Source organism: Corylus avellana, chromosome ca2 (assembly GCF_901000735.1).
Source record: "Corylus avellana chromosome ca2, CavTom2PMs-1.0".
NCBI classification, from domain to species: Eukaryota; Viridiplantae; Streptophyta; class Magnoliopsida; order Fagales; family Betulaceae; genus Corylus; species Corylus avellana.
Genome location: NC_081542.1, coordinates 25,033,132 through 25,053,591, shown reverse-complemented (window position 1 = coordinate 25,053,591; position 20,460 = coordinate 25,033,132). Strand labels below are relative to the sequence as shown.

Below are 20,460 nucleotides of genomic sequence, written 5' to 3'. Positions count from 1 at the left end.
AAAGAACCACACCCCCCAATGCCAAAGCCACCTTCATCCTAATTCTCATCCTCCCCTTCTTCACATCCACTAAATACGACCTCGCCGTATCCTTCTCACCCCTACCCTTCACAGTCTTCAACAAATAACTCTCCTGCAAATCAAGCACATAGCTCACCATCCCAGTAAGCAGAATATCAATAAAACCAAACCCCACCAACACAAACATTATGGAAAACAACTTGGTTGCTGTGCTAGCCGGTGTAATATCACCATAACCAATTGTGCACATTGTCACAATGCAAAAATACAGAGCATCCACAACTGGGTGCGTCTCAGTCGCCGTGAAATTGTCCCTGTTAAACCAATATATAACCACTCCCAAGGATAAATACAAAATAAGAAGCACACACGCTTGGCCCACAATCGATTGGGAGCCGAGTTGCGGTCTAGGCGAAGAAGGGTTGTTAATTTCGTTGATAACCGCCATAGCTGGCGCTGTTTTGGAGCGGTGGAGATTGGTCTTGGTCCATGAATAATTGGGGTCGATGAGCCAAGCTTGTGAAGACTGTAACAGAGATTGTGATTGAGGGTCTAGCAGGGTAGTGGTGTCTAAAGAAGATGAAGAAGAAGAAGGAGAGGGTCTTGGGGAGCTGAGAGAAAGGGTCAAGGCATCAACAATTGGGGAGGATTCTTGTGGGGAAGATGAAGGGCCAAAGATGAGGCGGTCTTTGAGCGCAGAAGGGGTTAGAGGGAGAGAGATCTCGTTGTCTTCAGGGAGTGGCGCTAGCACCGATGGTGGTCTTTTTCTTGGGCTTAGATACGGTAGCAGAGGCTCTTTCTCCATCTTGGTCTCCCAGAATACCAATTTGGAAGCTGCCGGAAAACCAGGAACCAAGTTTCGTAACAGAAATTAAGAATGTTTTCGCGGAAGTGGTTTTGCCAGAAAAGACTGTTACAATCAAACATATGAAACAATGAAAGAACACGCACTTCTTAGAGAGAGGGAGATTGATTCGGTCTGTTTGTTTTGTTTTGTTTCGAGAAGCCTTGGAAAGCGGCGAGGCAAACGGCAGTTGAGACTCGGAGAGGTAGAGAGAGAGAGAGAGAGAGAGAAAGAGAAAGAGCGAGCGAGAAGTTGCTAGATTCGGTGTGTGCAGAAGGAATATGCTGGGGGAACGCGCTTGTGGGGCGCGTGGTAGTTGTGGGAGAGCCCATAAAGAGTAGGGTTACTATTAAGATTTGGGTCACTCCCAGGAGGTTTGCTGTAGTTGGAAAATGGGTTTCGTTTTTCTTTGGAAAGGGCTTAGGTGGCTTTTCAACTTTCCAATGAAATGGAAATATGGGCCATGGTGCTTAGTGGTGGGCTGTCACTTTCACTCTTGCTCAGGACAAACTTCTTTTTCCCTATCATTTCTCATCAAGTACCCCAAAAAGAAAGTATACTTTACATATAAAATGTTGTTCATAATGAATTCTGACCAAAAATTCTGTTGTTGGATTAGGGGTGACAATTCTGGCAATATATAATTAATAGATTAAGATTGAAAGGTTTAATTAATTTACTTAAATTGATCAGATTAGAGTTAACCTATATAGTCTTATATATATGCCTCGACACGATTCAAATTCAACATACGACATAAGAACTAGCAAGCTTTTATATAATTTGCAAACTCAATACGAACCAACACAAAATTAACATGCTAAGATTGAAGAGTCTTAACCAATTTAATTAAATTGGTTGAACTATGATTGACATACATTATCTTATATACATGATTTGAACCCAACATATGAACACAAACTGCCACCCCTAATTGAGATCTTGTTATTATCTATGCTCCTAAGGTCCCACCCGCCCAAGCAACTCCCCTACAATATTTCCTGCCTACCTCTTTGGGCAGAAGATTGTAGGGAATCCAAATCCCTAGTTTTGAGGCCTACAAGTTAATGTTGCACAATAAGGGTTCAAGATGAATTGAGTATGACTTCATATGATTACTAAAAATAATTTAAAAAAGGCACTCAAGCACAAAAATGATTGGGTGACTTGAATTTCAAACCTCTTAACTGCACAAAGGAGAAGATATTGGCAGAATTGTTGTTTAAGAATATATTAGCCATGGGATAATTTTCAATCTGCATCAATAGCAGGGCAACTTTAATGAGTAGGATGGCCATCTAATTAATAATTATGCTATATAAGAGGGACCATCTAATTATGCATCCCATTAAAAGAAAAACTATTCATTTAATAAGCATTCACAAAAGATACAGCAATAAACCATAACCCCCAAAAGACATAATATCAAAACCACAACTCCAAAAGCTTTTTCAATCGGACACTGCGTGAAGGATAATACAGTTGAGAACTTCATTAATATACAACCAACAAAGCATCGTATCATTAATCTGTCACACTCAATAAAGCACAATATTAATAATTCAGCACTCTTTCCAGATAAGATCTAATCATCGTCTTCGAGAACACTCCGACGCCTCTGGATCTGAAAAATAAAGCAAGTATAAGACAATAATTGACAAAAGATTTTGCAAGTTATGCACTCATGCATAAAGAGTAATGTTATTTAGTAGATTATTATATAACTATGATAATATAGCAGTGATCGAATGGCTGAATTTCACTGTTATATCATCTAATTTCACTGTTATATCATCTAATTGTATTACAAATAGCATTACTCATGCACAAAGGACATTCATTATATAATAATATACTTACTGTGACCCTGGTTTGTTTAGTCGTTTGGGTGTTAATTTGTTCCAGCAATGATATGAGCCTCTCTTCAGAAACCTACATACAAAATGTGAAGCGTCTAATTATCAGATACTTGACTTTTTATATTTGGTATTTAGATAGACATCCCACTAACATGAAGTGCCATGCAAAATATTGCACCGAGACACAAGGTTTATTCCATGTACCTTCTCAGCTATCTGACCCCTTTGAGCAGCATTTAGTATAACATCTTCAACACCTCTTGCTTTCTCAGGTTTCACCAAAGCAATTCGAGCAACTGCACATACAGCAAAGCAGCAGAGACATTAGACGTACTGCAAATCATATTAAACTGAATGCAATTGGTCTAATGAAACAAAAGGACTGCTTCAGACTTATTCCATCATACAGCTGCGTTGCAAAGAGAAAAATTATTGATTTTTCATTATTTGGTTAAGACCTTGAAAATAAAATCAAAAATGTTTTCCGTTGTTTGGTTGGATCAATTCCAACAAAGCTATAGCCTGTTGTAAGGTTCATAGCCTTTATAACGAGTACCTGGTCTAGTGGCATACCTTTCATTGTTTGGTTAAGACCTTGAAAATAAAATCAAAAATGTTTTCCGTTGTTTGGTTGGAACGAAAATATTTTTCCACTACAACTAAAAATTAATCAGAAATGACTCAAAATTGTTAGACAACACGAAATATCGCCATCAACAATTATAAAAATTTTAAAAAATCAAAAAAAAAAAAAAAAAAGATACAAAAGCCCACAAAAAGAGAGGGGGAATATGACAAGGGACGAAAGTTTTTTTTTTTTAAAAAAAAAAGGGGAATTGCAGGTGAAGGGGGAGAAGTAGTTTTTGGGAGCTACAACGCAGAGGAATAGGGGCAATTGAAAGGGTCATGATGGGGTAAGGCAGATGGGATAGGGGGAGGAGGGACGACTGGGTTTCTCTTCAGGGTGAGGGTCACCGTAGGGTGGGGGATTGGGACAGGATAGGGGGATGGCGAGCGAGAGATGGAGCGAAGTGGCGTCAGCAAGGGAGGTGGGTGGGGGATTGGGACTGGATGGTTTACCTACAGGGAGTAGGACATCAAACATAAAACTAAACCAATAATAGAATAAGTTGCCTTTTTTACCCTCTTTACTTATCAAAAAAAAAAAAAAAAAGAATAAGTTGCCTTTTTGACATGCAGGAACTAAGAGTAAACACTTCAGGTAAATGAAATGGCTGATAAGCATATGAAGGTATGATTATATACCAAGCAACAACAAATAATGATCATAAGATATGCTTCAACTGCTAATTTCAGATTTGAACTTATTGAACTTACGCCTTTCTCGTGCTTCAGCTGACAAAATCTGACTAAGCATCATTTGCCTCCCTTCCTCAGCCTCCCTAAATTAATTGCTGATTCAGATCAATAATGTACTTAAAAAATCAAAAAAAAAAAAAAAAAAAAAAAACTGCCTTTATAGTAAAAACCATACAACTGACAGAACATTTGTGGGATAATGGTACAAGTCCATAACTAGATTCAAAAACAAACCTCTTGGCATCATCCTGAGCCTTCTGCTGTTCAGGATTTTGTTGATTTCCCTATATATCAATAAATGTGATAAGATATCAACATCAAAGCGCAAGAAGCAAGCTTAAAGTCTGTAATGCAAAAGAATTCATATGAATTCAAAGACGTGATTGCTTACCATGCTATGTTGACCCATAAGCTCCTGCATTCTTCTTCGTCTGATTGCTTCTAACTCAGGATCAGCCTAAATAAAAACAATGGTAAAAATAGAAATCTAAATAATTATTCCAGGAAGTAATAATAATAAATAAAGGGCAGTGGAAAGGAAAAAATAATAATTGAAACTTAGATAACCTTGCTCTAGGGTTGGGCCGTAATCAGCTTAGGAAAAAATATTTACAAAGGCTCGAGCTCGAATCAAACTTTAAGAACATTCTTTTTTTTTATTGTTTTATTTGGCACTGGGTATCCAAAGCTTTGCTCCGACTAATCCCAGGGGTGCACAGGCCCCCCGGCAAGGAGTTTCCAACAAGTGCACCTTGGTTAATTCAAGGCGCAAACCCCCAGTCCGATGGCCCCAATAAGCAGTTTGCACTTGGTGGATTTCGAACCTAAGACCTTGAGGAACATACTCAAAGTCTCAAGTTGTCCAACCACTGAGTCAACCCATTGGGGTTAAACTTTAAGAACATTCTTGAACTTGGCTCGATAGAAATCAATCAAGCTCAAGCTCGAGCTCGAACTCTAGAGCTTGAGCTCGAGACAAATTCCTTTTTTTTATTGGCCAAATTAACATTGATTCTACGCCATAAAACTGTTAAGCCGAACACTATAAAAATTACATTAATTACTATATATATTATTCTACAACTAACATATGTATACACACACATGTAGTAACATTGTTAACATTATAACATGTATATTAACATTCATTAACATATACGTTAGTCTGTGTATATATATTACACAAATATTAATATTTTTTATAACTAAATTAAGTTTAATAAATGAGCGTAACGGGTTCAACCCAAATACACAAAGAGTATACAAAATAAAACACCCAACAAAATCAAGAACAAGAAAAGAAAACACAGAAATCTACAAGGTTAAAGATATTGAGAAAGGCTTTTGCAGATATCCGCTCAAATAATGATTTAAAAAAACAAAGTTGTAGCTTTGAACTCATCTTCTTGCAATCATTGAAACTTCAAGCATTCCTTTCTCTCCAAATGCACCACATTAAACAAGAGGGGATTAAATTCCAAACAATTTTAAGAGCATTTTGACCAACCCTTCCTTTCCAACAAACCAAAAGATCCACCACCCATCTAGGCATAACCCACTCTAATCCAAACATCTGAAAAACCAAGTTCCACAAATTTCTCCAGACATTTCAGTAAAGAAAGAAATGATCAAGAGTTCCCCCACTCTTTTGCACATACAACACCAATCCATCACTATAATGTGACACTTGTGAAAATTATTCTGAGTGAGAATATTTGTGTATATGTATATGTTAATATAGTAGTATTATGTTATTATATACATATTAGTCTACATTTTGTTTTTATAAGTAATTGAAATATTATTAAAAAGGTGAATTGGCTCAACCGTTGCGATCTTCAAAACTTCTTTTATTCATTTTCCTCCGAAGAGACCACAAAAGGCAAGACGGCACCATCTTCCACATTGTTGCACTCTTAGGACTACCATATAACCCTCTCCAACATGCGAGAAGGTCTACCACTTGACTAAGCATAACCCAAGACAACCCACAATGACTGAAAATAATTCCATAAGGCACTAGCGACCTCACAATGAAGAAGAGGGTGATCCACAGACTCTCCGCTTCTCTTACACATATAACACCAATCGACCACCAAGACATGACACTTCCTAAGATTATCCAAAGTAAAGATCTTTTCTAGGGCGGCCGACCAAGCAAAGAAAGCCACTTTTAAAGGAACCTTACTCTACTAAATACACCTCCAAAAGAAATGAAAGCCATCAAGAGGGACGAGAATGTTGTATAAAGATCTAACGTCGAACGCGCCTCTCTTGGAAGGGGACCACCAAAGCTTATTCTCACCTCCCCGGCCCAATCTAAAGGAGTACCAAAAAATTATAAAAATAAAATAAAAACAAGGACATCCACCTTCCAATCATGAGCTGCTCTAGTAAAGCTTACATTCCAATGAAGGGAACCACTAGAAATTTCCAAATGATTGGCCACAAAAGCATCCTTAGCTAGAGCAGTACTAAACAAATACAGAAAAGCTTCCTTGAGGACCTAATCCCACACCACAGGTCAGGCCAAAATCTGGTATGATTAGAGAACTGCCCCAACCCCTCCTGGTATTTTTCCATAAACCCACCCATATGACTCATGAACCTCATTAGCACACCACCTACCTCAGGAGTTGCCATACTTAGACTCCACTACAATTCTCTACAAAGCCTCTCTCTCAAGCATTTAGCATCAAAGCCACTTCCTCAAAAGAGCATGGTTGAACAAAAGCAAGTTTCAGACCCCCAACCCTCCCTCAGATATCGGAAAACATATGTATATGAATATGTACAAATGCTATTATGTTAGCGTATATGCATACACTAAAATATTTTAGTTATATATTATGTTAGTATTTTGTTATAAAGTTAATATTGTAGTGTATATATATGTATATGTGTATATGTGTATATGTGTATATGTGTAAACGATCTTAACGAACTAGGTTGAGTTTCATTTATCCAAGTTCAACTCGTTTAATACTTGAGCAATAATTATTGTTCGAATTCGACTCATTTATTAAACGAACCAAACTCGAAAATATGTGACTACCAAATCATATCAGTGGAAGTGGTGCTAGAGTTTAGCATTTATTACGTATATTGCACTAAGAAGTCTGTAACATCCATCAATGACATCATTGTCAAATATCACATGCTGATCCAGCACAATCATTGAATACAAACTGTAGGAAAATGAGCAGCATCATGAGAGCGTGAATGCACAAAAGAGATAAAAAAGAGACTAGTGACTGCAGTAGAACTCCCACCATGTGTCTATACAAGACATTTACGAAAACATCATAAACCTTACTTTCCTTTCGCAGATGGATCTCAATGAAAGTTAGGAACCGTGCATGTACAAATGTATGGCTTGCACGACCTCATCAAATTTAAAGGCTCCCATCTATAGTTTCAAAGTGAAACTCCACTTTAAACTACATATTGAATTGAAGTTTCTCTTCAAGGTCATATCTAACTCATACGACTTCTCTTGCACTCAAAGTTGCTAGCAGACTATCCTCACTACTGGCGAGCACTCTTTGTAAAGCACATCTCATGTGATTCTTGTGAGTGTCAGCTCTTGAGAAAATAGAAGTGCGCAGGAAAAAAAAATTCACCCACCACCACATAGTTAGGTGGGATGAAGTTCCATTTGACCCAAAGGCTGTTGGCAAGTTGATAGATGACTTAGCTCCATCGGTTTTCCATTTTCAGGTAGGCTTTATTTAGCAGATTATCATTGGACATTGAAACTTCTTGCATGGCCATTATAGACATCACTTATCCTCTATCCTTTATGCAACTAGATTTTTGGTTTGAAACCCCATTAAAAACAATTAACATATTACCAACTCTAAGGACTTAACCAATTTGCTTCATAAATCCTATTTCATTACTCGAGCTCAATGTCCATTCTTCTAAACGCCACTATTAGCAAAGTTAACTTATTGTTCTCACCTAACAATGTAGTCCTATTTCATACGTTATATTACACAGTGTTTTCTATTTGCTTCATTCCCATGTTGCAGAATTAACCACACATTTAAATTTTAGAATCATCAAGTCAGAGTATCCAACAGTCACCAAGTACATAACATTAAGTATCTTCAGCGACCAAGCAAACCCACTTATGCACATACCCCCAGTGGGCTTCAGGAAACAAATAATGAGTTTTCACTACCTACTGCTTAGCCATTCATACATTATCAAAATCACAACAAACACATTTCCAAGCTGTGAAGAAACACACATCAAGCAAAAGCTAATATGCACAAAATCTAGGAACTGAAACAGTGTATAGGACATTCAGCTCATAAATCAAAGCAAGAACGATGAAATATGACAAAATTTAAGCGAATCTGTCACTGATTAACGGCGACAAGAGGAATCCAAAACCTAAGCTCTGTTTGGTTGGTGAGAAAAATGATTGAAACCCAAAATGGGAAAAGGAGAATAGAGGGAAAAAAAAAAAAAAAAAAGTCGAAAATTTGAGACGCACCATTGATTGATTGATATCAGTAGAAGCGAAAATGAACGAACAGTGTCGTTTTGTTGTGAATCTTCTTCTACTCTTCCTCTGCCTGCTCCCAGCAACAAAAGTTTGGGGGATTTCAATTTTCACGGGCGTCGCGTTTGAAATACGCAATTCAACTCCCTCAACGCGGGCCCCAGGCCCACTAGTACCTATTGCAATTTTTTTCTTTTCTTTTCTTTTTTCCTATGTTTATCCAAGTATAAAATGGTATTGAGGAGAAACGTTTCTATAAAATATTATTTTTCCATTATTATTTAAAGAAAATAATAGCAAAAATAAATTTATGTGTTTTTATATTTTATTGGTAAAAAAAAATTATTGCTATTTAAACTAACTAAAAACCACTCAAAATTGTTGAAAAATGCCAATAATTCATTAAAAAAATACTTTACAAAAACATATAGATGGGAATTAGAGATTTTGAAGGTGAATGATTTGTTTTTTTTTTGTTTCTTTTTTTTAGAGAGAAAAAGACACAACAAGGGGATAGCAAGCAACACGGTAGTAGTAATGATATAAAGAGGATTAGAGTCTTCTTAAAATCCTTTCAAATATGATATAATTTTTAAAATTACCATATGTGTGATGACTCTAAAAAAATTATAATTTTCCTTATAACATTACTCCACTGGGGAGTTGTTTTTTAAGCAAGGCCTCTTTTCTTTTTTTATCTTTTTTCCAAGTAAGAACAACCCTCAAGACATGGTGACGTTCATATGATCTCAGCCATTATTCTAAAGCATAGAAGTATATACACTCTGCATGAAAGTGTTTTAAAAAAGTTCAAATGGGTGCGAAATTCACGTGCCACTTTAACGTTGTTTGCTTTAATTAATTTTTCCCCTTTATTTATTTTTTCATTATAATATTTATGAGTCCTAATGGCCGACCCATGCAACCGGATTGAGATTCCATAGAATTCTCTTTGATCAGATTGAAATTCCCTATAAGTCATTTCAAATTTGAAATTCTCCAATTCATAAATATCAGTCATTCATCTCATTTAAGTGTCTAAAATAAGTCATATTTCAAAATTTAATGAGTAAGCTACCTTATTAAATTTTTGTTACTTAGTAGCTTCCTCATTACATTTCAAAACATTTCTTATTTTAAACGCTTAGATGAGATGGACGACTGAAATTTATGAATTTATGAATCTTAAATTTGTAAGGAATTCTCGGGGATCTCAATCTTATGAAGGAGCTTGGAAGACTTACTGCTCCTTCACGGCACTTCTCTTTTGCCAAATCTATAAATAAAGTAGAACCCAACGCCTCAGCCCCCAACGTTGTCGATGAATGTACGTAATTAGTGTCTGTAATGGAAAAATCAGGGTTGAGGGACGCCATGCACTTCATGAACGACGTGAACCTCCGCTTCCGCCATGAGGATGGTGTCTTCAAGTGCTTCTTCGAAGCCATCAATCTATATGGAAAGGGGATTGTGGACATGGACTACCTTCGCCATATGGTTGGTGCTCTTTTTGAGCACCATTCGGATTTGCTTAACTGGTTCTTGATCTTTGCGTCGGATCCCATATCGAAAAAGAAGGAGAAGGAGGGGGAGGAGGAGAAGTTTGCTACCTCGATCTTTGAAGCGATCAAGAAACATGGCTTAAAGGGTGTGTTCCACCTAGGGGACTTGTTGCTCAGGAAGATCGCCAAGGTTTTGGGTCAATCTACGTTGAGGGAGATATTTGTCCATTGTCGCTGTTTCACTTCTAGAGAGATTGAGAAAAGTGATTTGAGCCTCTGGCCGCCGATGTTCTTCGATGCCGTCCAGGGCTTCTAGAAGAGTTTGATGATTTCTTGAATTGTTGTGAGGACACTGATGGGCTTCTTGGCGTTGCCTTGGCCAACAAGTCACCCGGTACAAAGAAACGGAAAAGGTCTCCTTTTTGTGAGAAAGAATCAGATTACCTATACGACAAGCTTGATTTCTTTAAGTGTCAACGAGTTACTCCCAGTTATTACATATGGCCTCCTAAATACCAGGCGCCAAATCTTGATCAAGAAGATCGCTTGTTGAATAACTGTTTGAGGATCTTTGAGAATTTGACTGGGAGTGGTGACTCCTCACGAGGGAGGACAACAAGTGAAGAGGAAAAACTTCGAGATAATTATGAAGATAAGAGACACGAGTTAGATATGTTGGTGGCGTCAATGGCTTTAGCAACAGAGGTTGAGGAGAGGCTGATGAATTCAGAGAATCCAATAAAATGGTATTGAGGACAAACGTTCTGTATGGAAAGGGGATTGTGGACATGGACTACCTCCGACAAGAGGATGGGTTTTCAAGTGCTTCTTCGAAGCCATCAATTTGTACGGAAAGGGGATTGTGGACATGGACTACCTTCGCCATCTGGTCGGTGCTCTTTTTCAGTTGTAACGCCCCAGAAATTAATTAACTAGTAATTAACTCCAAGGTTGTTCTCCCAGCCTTATCCCTCGCGGAACAAGACTCAGGGACCTCTACTCTTTGAAAACAAAGCATACTAAGCAGCGAAAAGTATTAAAATTTTATAAACATAATCATTACAAGCAGAGCATCTACCAAGGATCATCAAAGTAGCTGAAATTACGCTATACAAGTCATCTTTACAAGGGATCTATGCTCTACCTTAATATGCAAGCATACATCAAGGCTCCTAAGTCTACAGTATAACTCAAAAGTACTAGTTATCATGAGTTTCAGCCTAAGCTTGCAATATGTTCTCAAGCATCTCCTGGATCGAATCTTCCACAATAATCGGATGCTTCGCGGTATTCATCTTTACTAAACTATCTATAACTGTATAGTTGTACATATGAAGAAAAAGGAAAATAATACAAGGGTAAGTCCGGCGACTTAGTGAATACAAATGCACATGACGTACCCGTCATTAAATAGTGAACTCAGTTGTTTATAAAATACATACAACATTATGAGATGACATTTTATCAAGAATGCAATATAGATATAATAATATGAGTAACAGTAATAGTTCAAAAGTATGGTCTACCCGAGATATTACCCATTCTCAGCAGGGTTGGTGTTGTCCCAAGAGACTTGTTACAATACCGGTACTCCGGATATTGTACGCTACCGTATATAACATTAGTGGTACGACCGAATCCAACCTCAAGTGGTGCACACCAGTAATGATGTATGTCTTGTAGTGACCAAGCCATTAGGGAATGACTGTGCCTGATCACGAAATCATTGGATCCAAAGCCCACTCACACATACACACATTTGACCATAAAGCTAATATGTATAGTAAGTCCATGGTCATTATACTGCACGTACTGGTGTACCATGTCATATGATGTAATTTATCTTATCTGTATTCTACATGCATACTTTTACAAGTCTCACTTTCATTAACATGTTAAGTATCACGTTTTTCTCAAAAAGATAGAGTTCATGTACAACAAGTATATATATTGTGAGAGTTATAAATATGCATGTTTTGCTACACAAAATAAACGTGCTCATGTGAAAAAATAAATGGCAAGCATTATGTGAGTTAAAACTCACCTGGGTCGTAAGGCTCCTCCATAAAGTTCCCTTGAGGCTCTATAACCTCGAATATTGAGAAAAGGCCTATTATCAGTTTTAAATTCAACTAAAACGAACTTAGAATATGAAAATAGAGGCTATTGGACGACTGGCCAAAGTGGCGTCCCCTGGAACGCTTCTGACCGTACGTCCGGGCTCGAGGCCATACGTCTACCTAGAGAGTTTCAGTAGAACCTCATTTGCTTCAACCGTCCTCCTATCCTCCCAAACTGGTTCTAAAGCAACCAAAAGAATTCTTGGGACCTCCTATCTCAAAACAACACCTCCATGCAAAAGGAAATATACTCAACAAGAATTAAACGTTAACCCATGCTTAAACTAAAATTAAGAGTAACAACATAACTAGTTATACAAACTGCCAACTCAGTTAACCATGAAAAACACTTAAACATCATAACAACTATGTAACAAGTTAGGCCTAGAAAGTTACCTCCTTGAAGCCAAAAACCTCCAATAATCACCTTTCCTTTTCCAAAAATCTCTCAAACTCACAAGAACACACTTACACAGGATTTCAGAGAGTCTGGGGGCGAGAATGGGCGTGGAAAGGGGTGAGGAGTATGAGTATTTATAGGTGAGAAAAAGTAGAGGGTGCAACCAACTATTCTGAAAGTAGCGTATGTCCGATACTATTACCCAGCGATCTAAACAATGTAGCATACGTCCAAGTATTATCTACGGGTTTTCTAAAAAGCAGTGTACGTCCGCGTGGTCCCAAAGTGTATGTCCTTGTACTATTGTCAGTGTCCATGTACTATTTACAAGCGTATGTATGGTGGTCCCCCTGTATACGTTCGTACTAAAAACAATAGCGTACATATGATGGTTCCCGAGCGTACGTCCAGTCCGAAAGTCCAAAATTTTTAAAATGCCCTTCCCGCTGTCCCTAGTGACCCAAAGTCCAAATTAACCCTCTAACTAAGGTACCTAAGCTTAGTTAATTATTTGAGTCACTACACAACACCATTCGGATGTACTCAATTGGTTCTCGATCTTTACATCGGATTCCATATCGAAGAAGGAGGAGGAAGAGGAGAAGAAGTCTATTGCCTCGATATTTGAGGCGACCAAGAAACATGGCTTAAAGGGTGCGTTCCACCAAGGGAACTTGTTGCTCAGGAAGATCGCCAAGGTTTTTGGTTGATTTGCATTGAGGGAGATATTTGTCCATTGTCGCCGTCATTCTTCCATAGATATTGAGAAGAGTGATTTGAGACTTTTGGCCGCTGATGTTCTTCGATGCCGTCCAGGGCTTTTGGAAGAGTTTGATGATTTCTTGGATTGTCGTGAGGACGCTGATGGGTTTCTTGGCGGTGCCTTGGCCAACAAGTCACCTGGTACAAAGAAAAGAAAAAGGTCTCCTTTTGGTGAGGAAGAATCAGATTGCGTATACGACAAGCTTGATTTCTCTAAGTGTCAACGGGTTACTCCCAGTTATTACATATGGCCTCCCAAAGACCAGACACCAAATCTTGATTAAGAAGATCGCTTATTGAATAACTATTTGAGGATCTCGAGGAATTTGACTGGGAGTGGTGACTCCTCACGAGGGAGGACAAAAAGGGAAGAAGAAAAACTTTGAGATGATTTTGAAGATAAAAGACACGAGTTGGATACATTGGTGGTGTCAATGGCTTCAACAACAGAGGTTGCAGAGAGGCTAATGAATTCAAAGAATCCAATAAAATGGTATTGAGGAGAAACATTCTGTACGGAAAGGGGATTGTGGACATGGACTATCTCCACCATAAGGATGGTGTCTTCAAGTGCTTCTTCAAATTTATCAATATGTGTGTAAAGGGGATTGTGGACATTGACTACCTTCGCCATCTGGTTGGTGCTCTTTTTCAGCACCATCCGGATGTGCTTGATTGGTTCTCGATCTTTGTATCGGATTCCATATCGAAGAAGGAGGTGGAGGAGGAGAAATCTGCTGCCTCGATCTTTGAGGTGATCGAGAAACATGGCTTAAAGTGTGCGTTCCATAGAGGGGACTTGTTGCTCGGGAAGATTGCCAAGGTTTTGGGTCGATTTGCGTTGAGGGAGATATTTGTCCATTGTCGCCGTCATGCTTCCATAGAGATGGAGAAGAGTGATTTGAGCCTTCTGGCCACCGATGTTCTTCGATGTCGTCCAGGGCTTCTGGAAGAGTTTGATGATTTCTTGGATTGTCGTCAAGACGCTGATGGGTTTCTTGGCGGTGCCATGGCCAACAATTCACTCGGTATAAAGAAAAGAAAAAGGTCTTATTTTGGTGAGGAAGAATCAGATTGCCTATACGACAAGTTTGATTTCTCTAAGTGTCAATGGGTTACTTCTAGTTATTACGTATGACCTCTCAAAGACCAGTCGCCAAATCTTGATCAAGAAGATTGCTTGTTGAATAACTGTTTGAGAATCTTGGAGAATTTGACTGGGAGTGGTGACTCCTCACAAAGGAGAACAAAAAGTGAAGAGGAAAAACTTCAAGATGATTATGAAGATAAGAGACACGAGTTGAATATGTTGGTGGAGTCAATGACTTCAGTAACAGAGGCTGCAGAGAAGCTGATGAATTCAGAGAATCCAATAAAATGATATTGAGAACAAACGTTTCTATACAGTATTATTTTTCCATTTCAAAAAAAAAAAAAAGGTATTGTTTTTCCATTGTTATTTAAAAACCCTTGAAAATAATATCAAAATTATTGCAATTTTAACTAGCTAAAAACCACTCAAAATTATTGAAAAATGCCTATAATTCATTAAAAAAATACTTCATAAAAAGATACATATGGGAATTAAAGATTGTGAAGGTGAATGATTTGTTTTTTTTAGAGAGAAAAAGTCACGACAAGGAGATAGTAGGCCAACACGGGGATGAGTAATAATATAATTATATAAGGTGGACAATAATTTTCTTTGAGTCATCTTAAATGTGATGTGACTTTTAAAATTATTAATATATCAAAATTTAATAATGATTATCTCAAATTTAATAGTAATTTTAAAAGGTATATCACATTTAAAATGACCTTAAAATACTCTAATCTTCCTTATAAGGTTACTCCACAGGTGAGTTTTTTTTTCTTCAAGCAATCCCTCTTTCTAGGGGTGCAAAGGCGGGCAGTTTTTCGCTAACCGCTCTAACCGCTAACCGTTAATCGCTTTAACCGCTTAACCGTATTAACCGCTAACCGCTATAGCCGCCTAGCGATTAGCGGTTATTGGGTTTACTAATCGTAACCGCTAACCGCTAACCGCCTTTTTATATAATATATTTTTATAATTATAATTATAAAAATATTTATACATATAACATAATCACTTGATCATTAAATCACAATTTAAAAAAATAATAATAATAAAATCACAATTTGAGTATTAATATATTATTACTATAATTTATATGATTATATCACATGAGATTGATCATTAAATCATTTGATTATACAATAACAAATTATACATATATAATATGACATAACTCATAAGTATACAAATTCATACTAATACAACAATTAAATATCTAGAGACTTATTTCCAATGTATGTTATAAACTTATAAGTCTGTATATGTTATAAGTTTATATAAGTCTACATATGCATATGAATAATATAAATATATAATATCAATACTTAATTATATGATTTAATGACAATTCAAATACTTTATTCAAGACTTCAAGTGAATCATATTATTAATATACAATGATGATATGATTCGTATAATATCAAATTAAGTAATTGACATTGGATTAAACAATGATCAATATGTTACTTATAAACACAATTTAAGTATTAATGTATTATCATTATAATTTTAGTAATTTATATATTATCACTATAATTGATATGATTATATCACATGATGACTTGATTATTAAATCATATGATTATATAATAAGCCCAAATATTTGGGTCAAATATTTTTGATTTTTTTGTTTGACCCAAATATTTGGGTCAAACATTTGCATATGAATTTGTAGTCAAAACAAAAACAAGAACAAATGTACAAATTTAGGATTGGTGATCCTAAATTTTGGGTCAAATATTTTTGATTTTTCAATATGGGCTTTTTTTATAGCAATTGGGCTCAAGAAGATATTAAAAATACAAGAAAAAAAAATGAGGGTAAAAAAAAGCTCAAAAAAATAAGCCTAAAAAGCAAAAAAAAAAGCTCAATTTTAAAAAAGCGGTTAGCGGACGGTTATCTATTTCGTTAACTGCTAACTGGAGATTAACCGCTAGGCGGTTAGCGGTTGTGGTTAGTAAAATTTACTAACCGCTAAGACGATTACAGCTAACCGTAACTGCCTTTGCACCTCTACCTCTTTCTTTCTTTTTTTTTTTAGGTAAGAACGACCCTCAAGACATAGTGATGTTCGTATGATCTCAGCCATTATTCTACCGCATAGAAATATAAACGCTCTACGTGAAAGTGTTTTAAAAAGACCAAATGGGTGCGAAATTCACGTGCCACTTTAATGTTGTCTGCATTAATTAATTTTTCCCCTTTATTTTTATTTCCTTATAATATTTCTGATTCCGAATGGCCGTCCCATGCAACCCCACTTTCCTCCAATGGATCCCAACAAAATCTAGATTTGGATCAAACCCAGTGAGCCCCACATCATCACAATCCAACGGCCATAAGAGAAAACAAAATACCCACATTTTGAATCTTGAATCCTAGGCTCAGCCACACGGGAACAAAACTTACACTGGAGAGCTTAAGTTCACTGAGATTAGACAAACAAAACAGGGAAGAAGCTTAAAAGCAAGCAAAATCTAAAGAGCAGAGAAATAGGCAAAGCCCTTGAAGTCCACAGGAGTCAAAGTCCTATGGGTTTCACCATGGGTCTGAACCTGCTGCTCCTCGTAGCCATGGTAGCCACCAACATCCTCTCCCTCTACCACCTCTCCTCCACGCTTCAAACACCCAAGAGACCCCCCTCTCCGGCGCCAGTCCCGGACCATCTCCTCCACCAGCTCCAAACCATACGCGCCACCATCAGCCACCTAACGCGCCTCCACCCCACTACCGACTCCTCTACCAAACCCACCACCACCACCGCCACCACTCCATCAGATCTCCTCCTCCACTCCCACCTATCCCCCATCGCCACCGCTTGCCACAACCACCCGGACCTCCTCCACAGGTACATGAGCTACACACCCTTCTCGCACTGCCCCCAAGACTCCGACGAGCTCGCCGAGTCCCTCATTCTGCGTGGCTGCCATCCACTCCCTCGCCGCCGGTGCTTTTCCAAAACCCCGCAAAAACCCACCTCTTCTCTCCCCCACAACCCCTTCGCTCCTTCACTGCCAGACCAAAACGTTCTCTGGAATAAATACACTTGCAAAAGCTTCAACTGCCTCATGCGTTCCAACCCGAAACTGGGATTTGACCCGATTGTCGAAACCGCCCGGTTCATGACCTACACCGACGAGCTCGACCTCCCGATCCCGCAGCTGCTGCAGATTGCCAAGGCGGCCAACTCGGCGCTGCGTCTCGGCCTCGACGTTGGTGGCGGGACGGGGACTTTTGCGGGGAGAATGAAGCTGTACAATGTTACCGTTGTGACGACGACGATGAACCTGGGTGGGCCGTACAACGAGGCCGTGGCTCTTAGGGGGCTGGTGCCGCTTCACGTGCCGCTGCAGCAGAGGTTTCCTGTGTTCGACGGGGTGATGGATCTGGTGCGCTGCGGCCACGCTGTGAACAGGTGGATACCGTTGATGGCGATGGAGTTCTTGCTCTACGATGTGGATAGAGTGTTGAGGGCTGGAGGGTACCTGTGGTTGGACCATTTCTTTAGCAAAGGGGTGGATCTTGACAAGCTCTATGCGCCGCTGATTGGGAAATTGGGGTACAAGAAAGTGAAGTGGGCGACGGGTAATAAGACAAGTTCGAAGAATGGGGAGGTTTACTTGACCGCGCTTTTGCAAAAGCCTGTGTCAAAATGAGGGTGAAACTGAAACTGAAACTGGGGGTAAGGTAAGAGTAAATTTTTCTGTGTTGTTTGTGTCTGGTAAAATTTTATGGTGCTTTGGATTTGGAAATTTATTTTTCATGGGTGGTGTTTGATGTGCATTAAGAAGTAGTTGGCATTGTGTTGAATATAAGTTGGTGTGATCCAGCATCTGTTGGTGGGTAGCTATAATGCGAGCAAAATTGGGTGTACTGGTTTTCTGGTGGAAAGATAATTGAGCATACAGAGTGTAGATCAAGTGTTAGTTGAGGTGAAGCATTATGCATAATCTTTTGTCTAAAGTTGTATCTGGTTTAAGACAAAATTGTTTCAAGCACCGAGAAAACCTGAAGCTCCCCTTGTTTCAAAGAGAGGAGGGTGGGTTATTCACATTTCATTTGATGGTCAGAGGCAAATTGAAAGCTAAGAAGTAGTAATTCTAAGGATTTCCCCAGGGGAAAATAGAGATGTCTCATACGTTACCCGTAATATGTGGAAGTACCGACATAATTTCATAGTCATTTGGTCTGAATTATTCATAATGCTACATGAAGAACTTTGTGAAGGCAGGGGATTCGTTGCTTTGCTGTAGTGTAATGCAGCTGTGCTCTTTTTGATCATATAGGAGAGAATTAGGTTGTGGTATTATATACCTATTGATGATCTATGTGAGTCTGCCAATTTTAATTGATTGTGCCCACAGCGTGTTGATCTGTCAAACAAGTACAGCTCTTTGGCAGACTAAGTTAATTGAAGTCTTTATGCAATTGAATTCAATTTTGAGAAATAACAATAGCTTACACTGCTTAAAAGTGCTGAGAGAAATGCTAATGGCTTTTTGGCTCCATTATCATCAAATTTTATGGTGTTTGTGGAACAAGATACTTATTTATAAACTGCTAGTTGTTGTGTTTTTCTTTTTTGATGTATACAGGTTCCAGCATACAAAATTGATATCCATGTAAACCCATTCAGGAACAATATCTTAAACCCTAGATCAGTAGCTTTCATCTGAGCCTTGATACTGCTGTGTTTTAATTAGTAGTTCCGGATATCTTTTCTCAACTGAGAGTGAGATGAGTTTTCCTGGATAGAAACCCTTCGTTTTTAGGCTGTGCAATGGATTCAACTGTGAGAAAGAAAGTCAGTTGACATGCTTTGCATCAAAGTCGATACTCCCTTCAAATTCACATCTTCTCTAGATGCTGAGGTTAATAACCTTAAGTATGATGAATTGTTAGTCAGTGAACAATTTGAATAAAATTCAAGAACAGATTGGCTAGCCAAAGAATAATCATGAGTTCCTTTCTGATTTGTTTAAATTCTGGGTTTTCATATTCATAAGTTCAATTTAAAGATTTAATGAAGTTTGCCGAGGAAGAAAGCATGTAACCTAAAGATAGATCATATTCTTGCTGGATTGCATGGCATGGGTGTATAGTTCATTAATACTACATACTACACCTCCATCCACTGGACTGATGTGGCAATGCCCATTAGCTCTTGCTAAAAAATAAAAGAAAAAATTCAAGGGTTGATGGGCACTGCCACATCAACCCAGTAAGATGGAGATGCAATCGGAGTATAGTATGTAGCATTACTCAATTTCATTACGACCATGGTTGTTTGACCTCTGTGTAAGAATTGAGTTATACTTCTATACATCATGTCCTGGTACTCAGAAGTTCAACAACTTAGATCCATTTACCATTTTAATTTTTCCAGTAAAATGGGTTGAGGGTTTTCAACATCTCTTTTTCTTTTTCCTTTCCTTTTCTCGCCTCATTAATCTTGAAATTGAATTTATACAAATAAATCAACATGTGTTAAGACCCAAAATTATTTTTCTTTATGCAACTTTCTGCAATTCTTATTCTGACTCTTTGGGATGGATTATGGTTGGCTTGCAGGTAATCCTGAGAAAATTGCCCCATCAAATGAATGGATTCTCCATACTCCTAGAAGCTGGAGTCCTTCAAGCAAAATATTTATTTCCCCCAAGGTGGGTTATACAGTTAGCATGTTATCAGTTATCCAAAGGATTGTAGTTTGTAGGATAAAAAGGATCAAAAGGAAGTTGAAGTCTGGGGTGGGGGGCGGGAAGATGTTTGAGATGGATGGCCTTTATTATTGGTCTTATGGCAGATTGTTTAATTTATTTTTCTCCTGTCAAATAATCCTTGCTAGATTGTAATTCCTGTTAATTGTTTAGAAATAAAATCTGCAGAGCATTACACTTCTTTTATTGGTCAACATGTGGTGGCCGACGCCCAACAGTCAAAAGTATGGATTCCATTTCATGTTAAAAAGTGGGGAAAGAAAGCAAAGAGAAAGGGAAACATGAAGGATGCTCAAACTTTAT

At 38.1% G+C, this 20,460-nt stretch overlaps 4 protein-coding genes across 5 annotated transcripts in view; 2 read left to right on the top strand and 2 right to left on the bottom strand.

Annotated features, from left to right (window-relative positions):
* The window catches only part of LOC132169407 (two-pore potassium channel 3-like), a 1,757-nt gene extending 527 nt beyond the window's left edge, over nt 1-1,230 (bottom strand). The window contains exon 1 of the mRNA XM_059580444.1: nt 8-1,230. Within this exon, the coding sequence (XP_059436427.1) occupies nt 8-826 (819 nt within the window). The 5' untranslated portion in view covers nt 827-1,230. The remainder of the gene's footprint in view (nt 1-7) is intronic.
* A 932-nt stretch (nt 1,231-2,162) lies between these two features.
* On the bottom strand, nt 2,163-8,743 carry LOC132171627 (uncharacterized). Its single transcript, XM_059582997.1, has 7 exons — nt 8,549-8,743; nt 4,436-4,501; nt 4,279-4,328; nt 4,063-4,127; nt 2,929-3,020; nt 2,726-2,797; nt 2,163-2,489 (listed from the first exon to the last, which is right to left on the bottom strand). The coding sequence occupies exons 1-7, from the start codon at nt 8,549-8,551 to the stop codon at nt 2,451-2,453; spliced, it is 387 nt and encodes a 128-aa protein (XP_059438980.1). The 5' UTR covers nt 8,552-8,743; the 3' UTR covers nt 2,163-2,450.
* Nucleotides 8,744-9,904: 1,161 nt separating this feature from the next.
* LOC132169406 (paired amphipathic helix protein Sin3-like 2) lies at nt 9,905-13,625 on the top strand. Its single transcript, XM_059580443.1, has 3 exons — nt 9,905-10,322; nt 10,367-10,805; nt 13,301-13,625. The coding sequence occupies exons 1-3, from the start codon at nt 9,905-9,907 to the stop codon at nt 13,623-13,625; spliced, it is 1,182 nt and encodes a 393-aa protein (XP_059436426.1).
* Nucleotides 13,626-16,720: 3,095 nt separating this feature from the next.
* On the top strand, nt 16,721-20,338 carry LOC132168849 (probable methyltransferase At1g29790). 2 transcript variants are annotated; one of them, XM_059579911.1, is made up of 2 exons: nt 16,721-18,119; nt 20,009-20,338. In XM_059579911.1, exon 1 carries the CDS (start codon nt 16,969-16,971, stop codon nt 18,091-18,093), a length of 1,125 nt encoding a protein of 374 aa, XP_059435894.1. In that variant the 5' UTR covers nt 16,721-16,968; the 3' UTR covers nt 18,094-18,119; nt 20,009-20,338. The 2 variants fall into 2 exon arrangements, with proteins under 2 accessions (XP_059435894.1, XP_059435893.1); XM_059579910.1 differs by having other exon boundaries at nt 16,725-18,124.
* The last annotated feature ends 122 nt before the right edge of the window (nt 20,339-20,460 follow it).

What these genes read in the sequence shown, in the direction of transcription:
- LOC132171627 (XM_059582997.1), bottom strand. An exon ending in GCTCAGGATGATGCCAAGAG is followed by an intron (nt 4,128 to 4,278) that starts GTTTGTTTTTGA and finishes CAATTAATTTAG; the next exon opens with GGAGGCTGAGGAAGGGAGGC. An exon ending in AGCTGAAGCACGAGAAAGGC is followed by an intron (nt 3,021 to 4,062) that starts GTAAGTTCAATA and finishes CTGTATGTGCAG; the next exon opens with TTGCTCGAATTGCTTTGGTG.
- LOC132169406 (XM_059580443.1), top strand. Translation starts at nt 9,905, where the DNA reads ATGGAAAAATCAGGGTTGAGGGACGCCATGCACTTCATGAACGACGTG. An exon ending in TTCTAGAGAGATTGAGAAAA is followed by an intron (nt 10,323 to 10,366) that starts GTGATTTGAGCC and finishes GATGCCGTCCAG; the next exon opens with GGCTTCTAGAAGAGTTTGAT. An exon ending in TCAGAGAATCCAATAAAATG is followed by an intron (nt 10,806 to 13,300) that starts GTATTGAGGACA and finishes ATTTGCATTGAG; the next exon opens with GGAGATATTTGTCCATTGTC.
- LOC132168849 (XM_059579911.1), top strand. Translation starts at nt 16,969, where the DNA reads ATGGGTTTCACCATGGGTCTGAACCTGCTGCTCCTCGTAGCCATGGTA.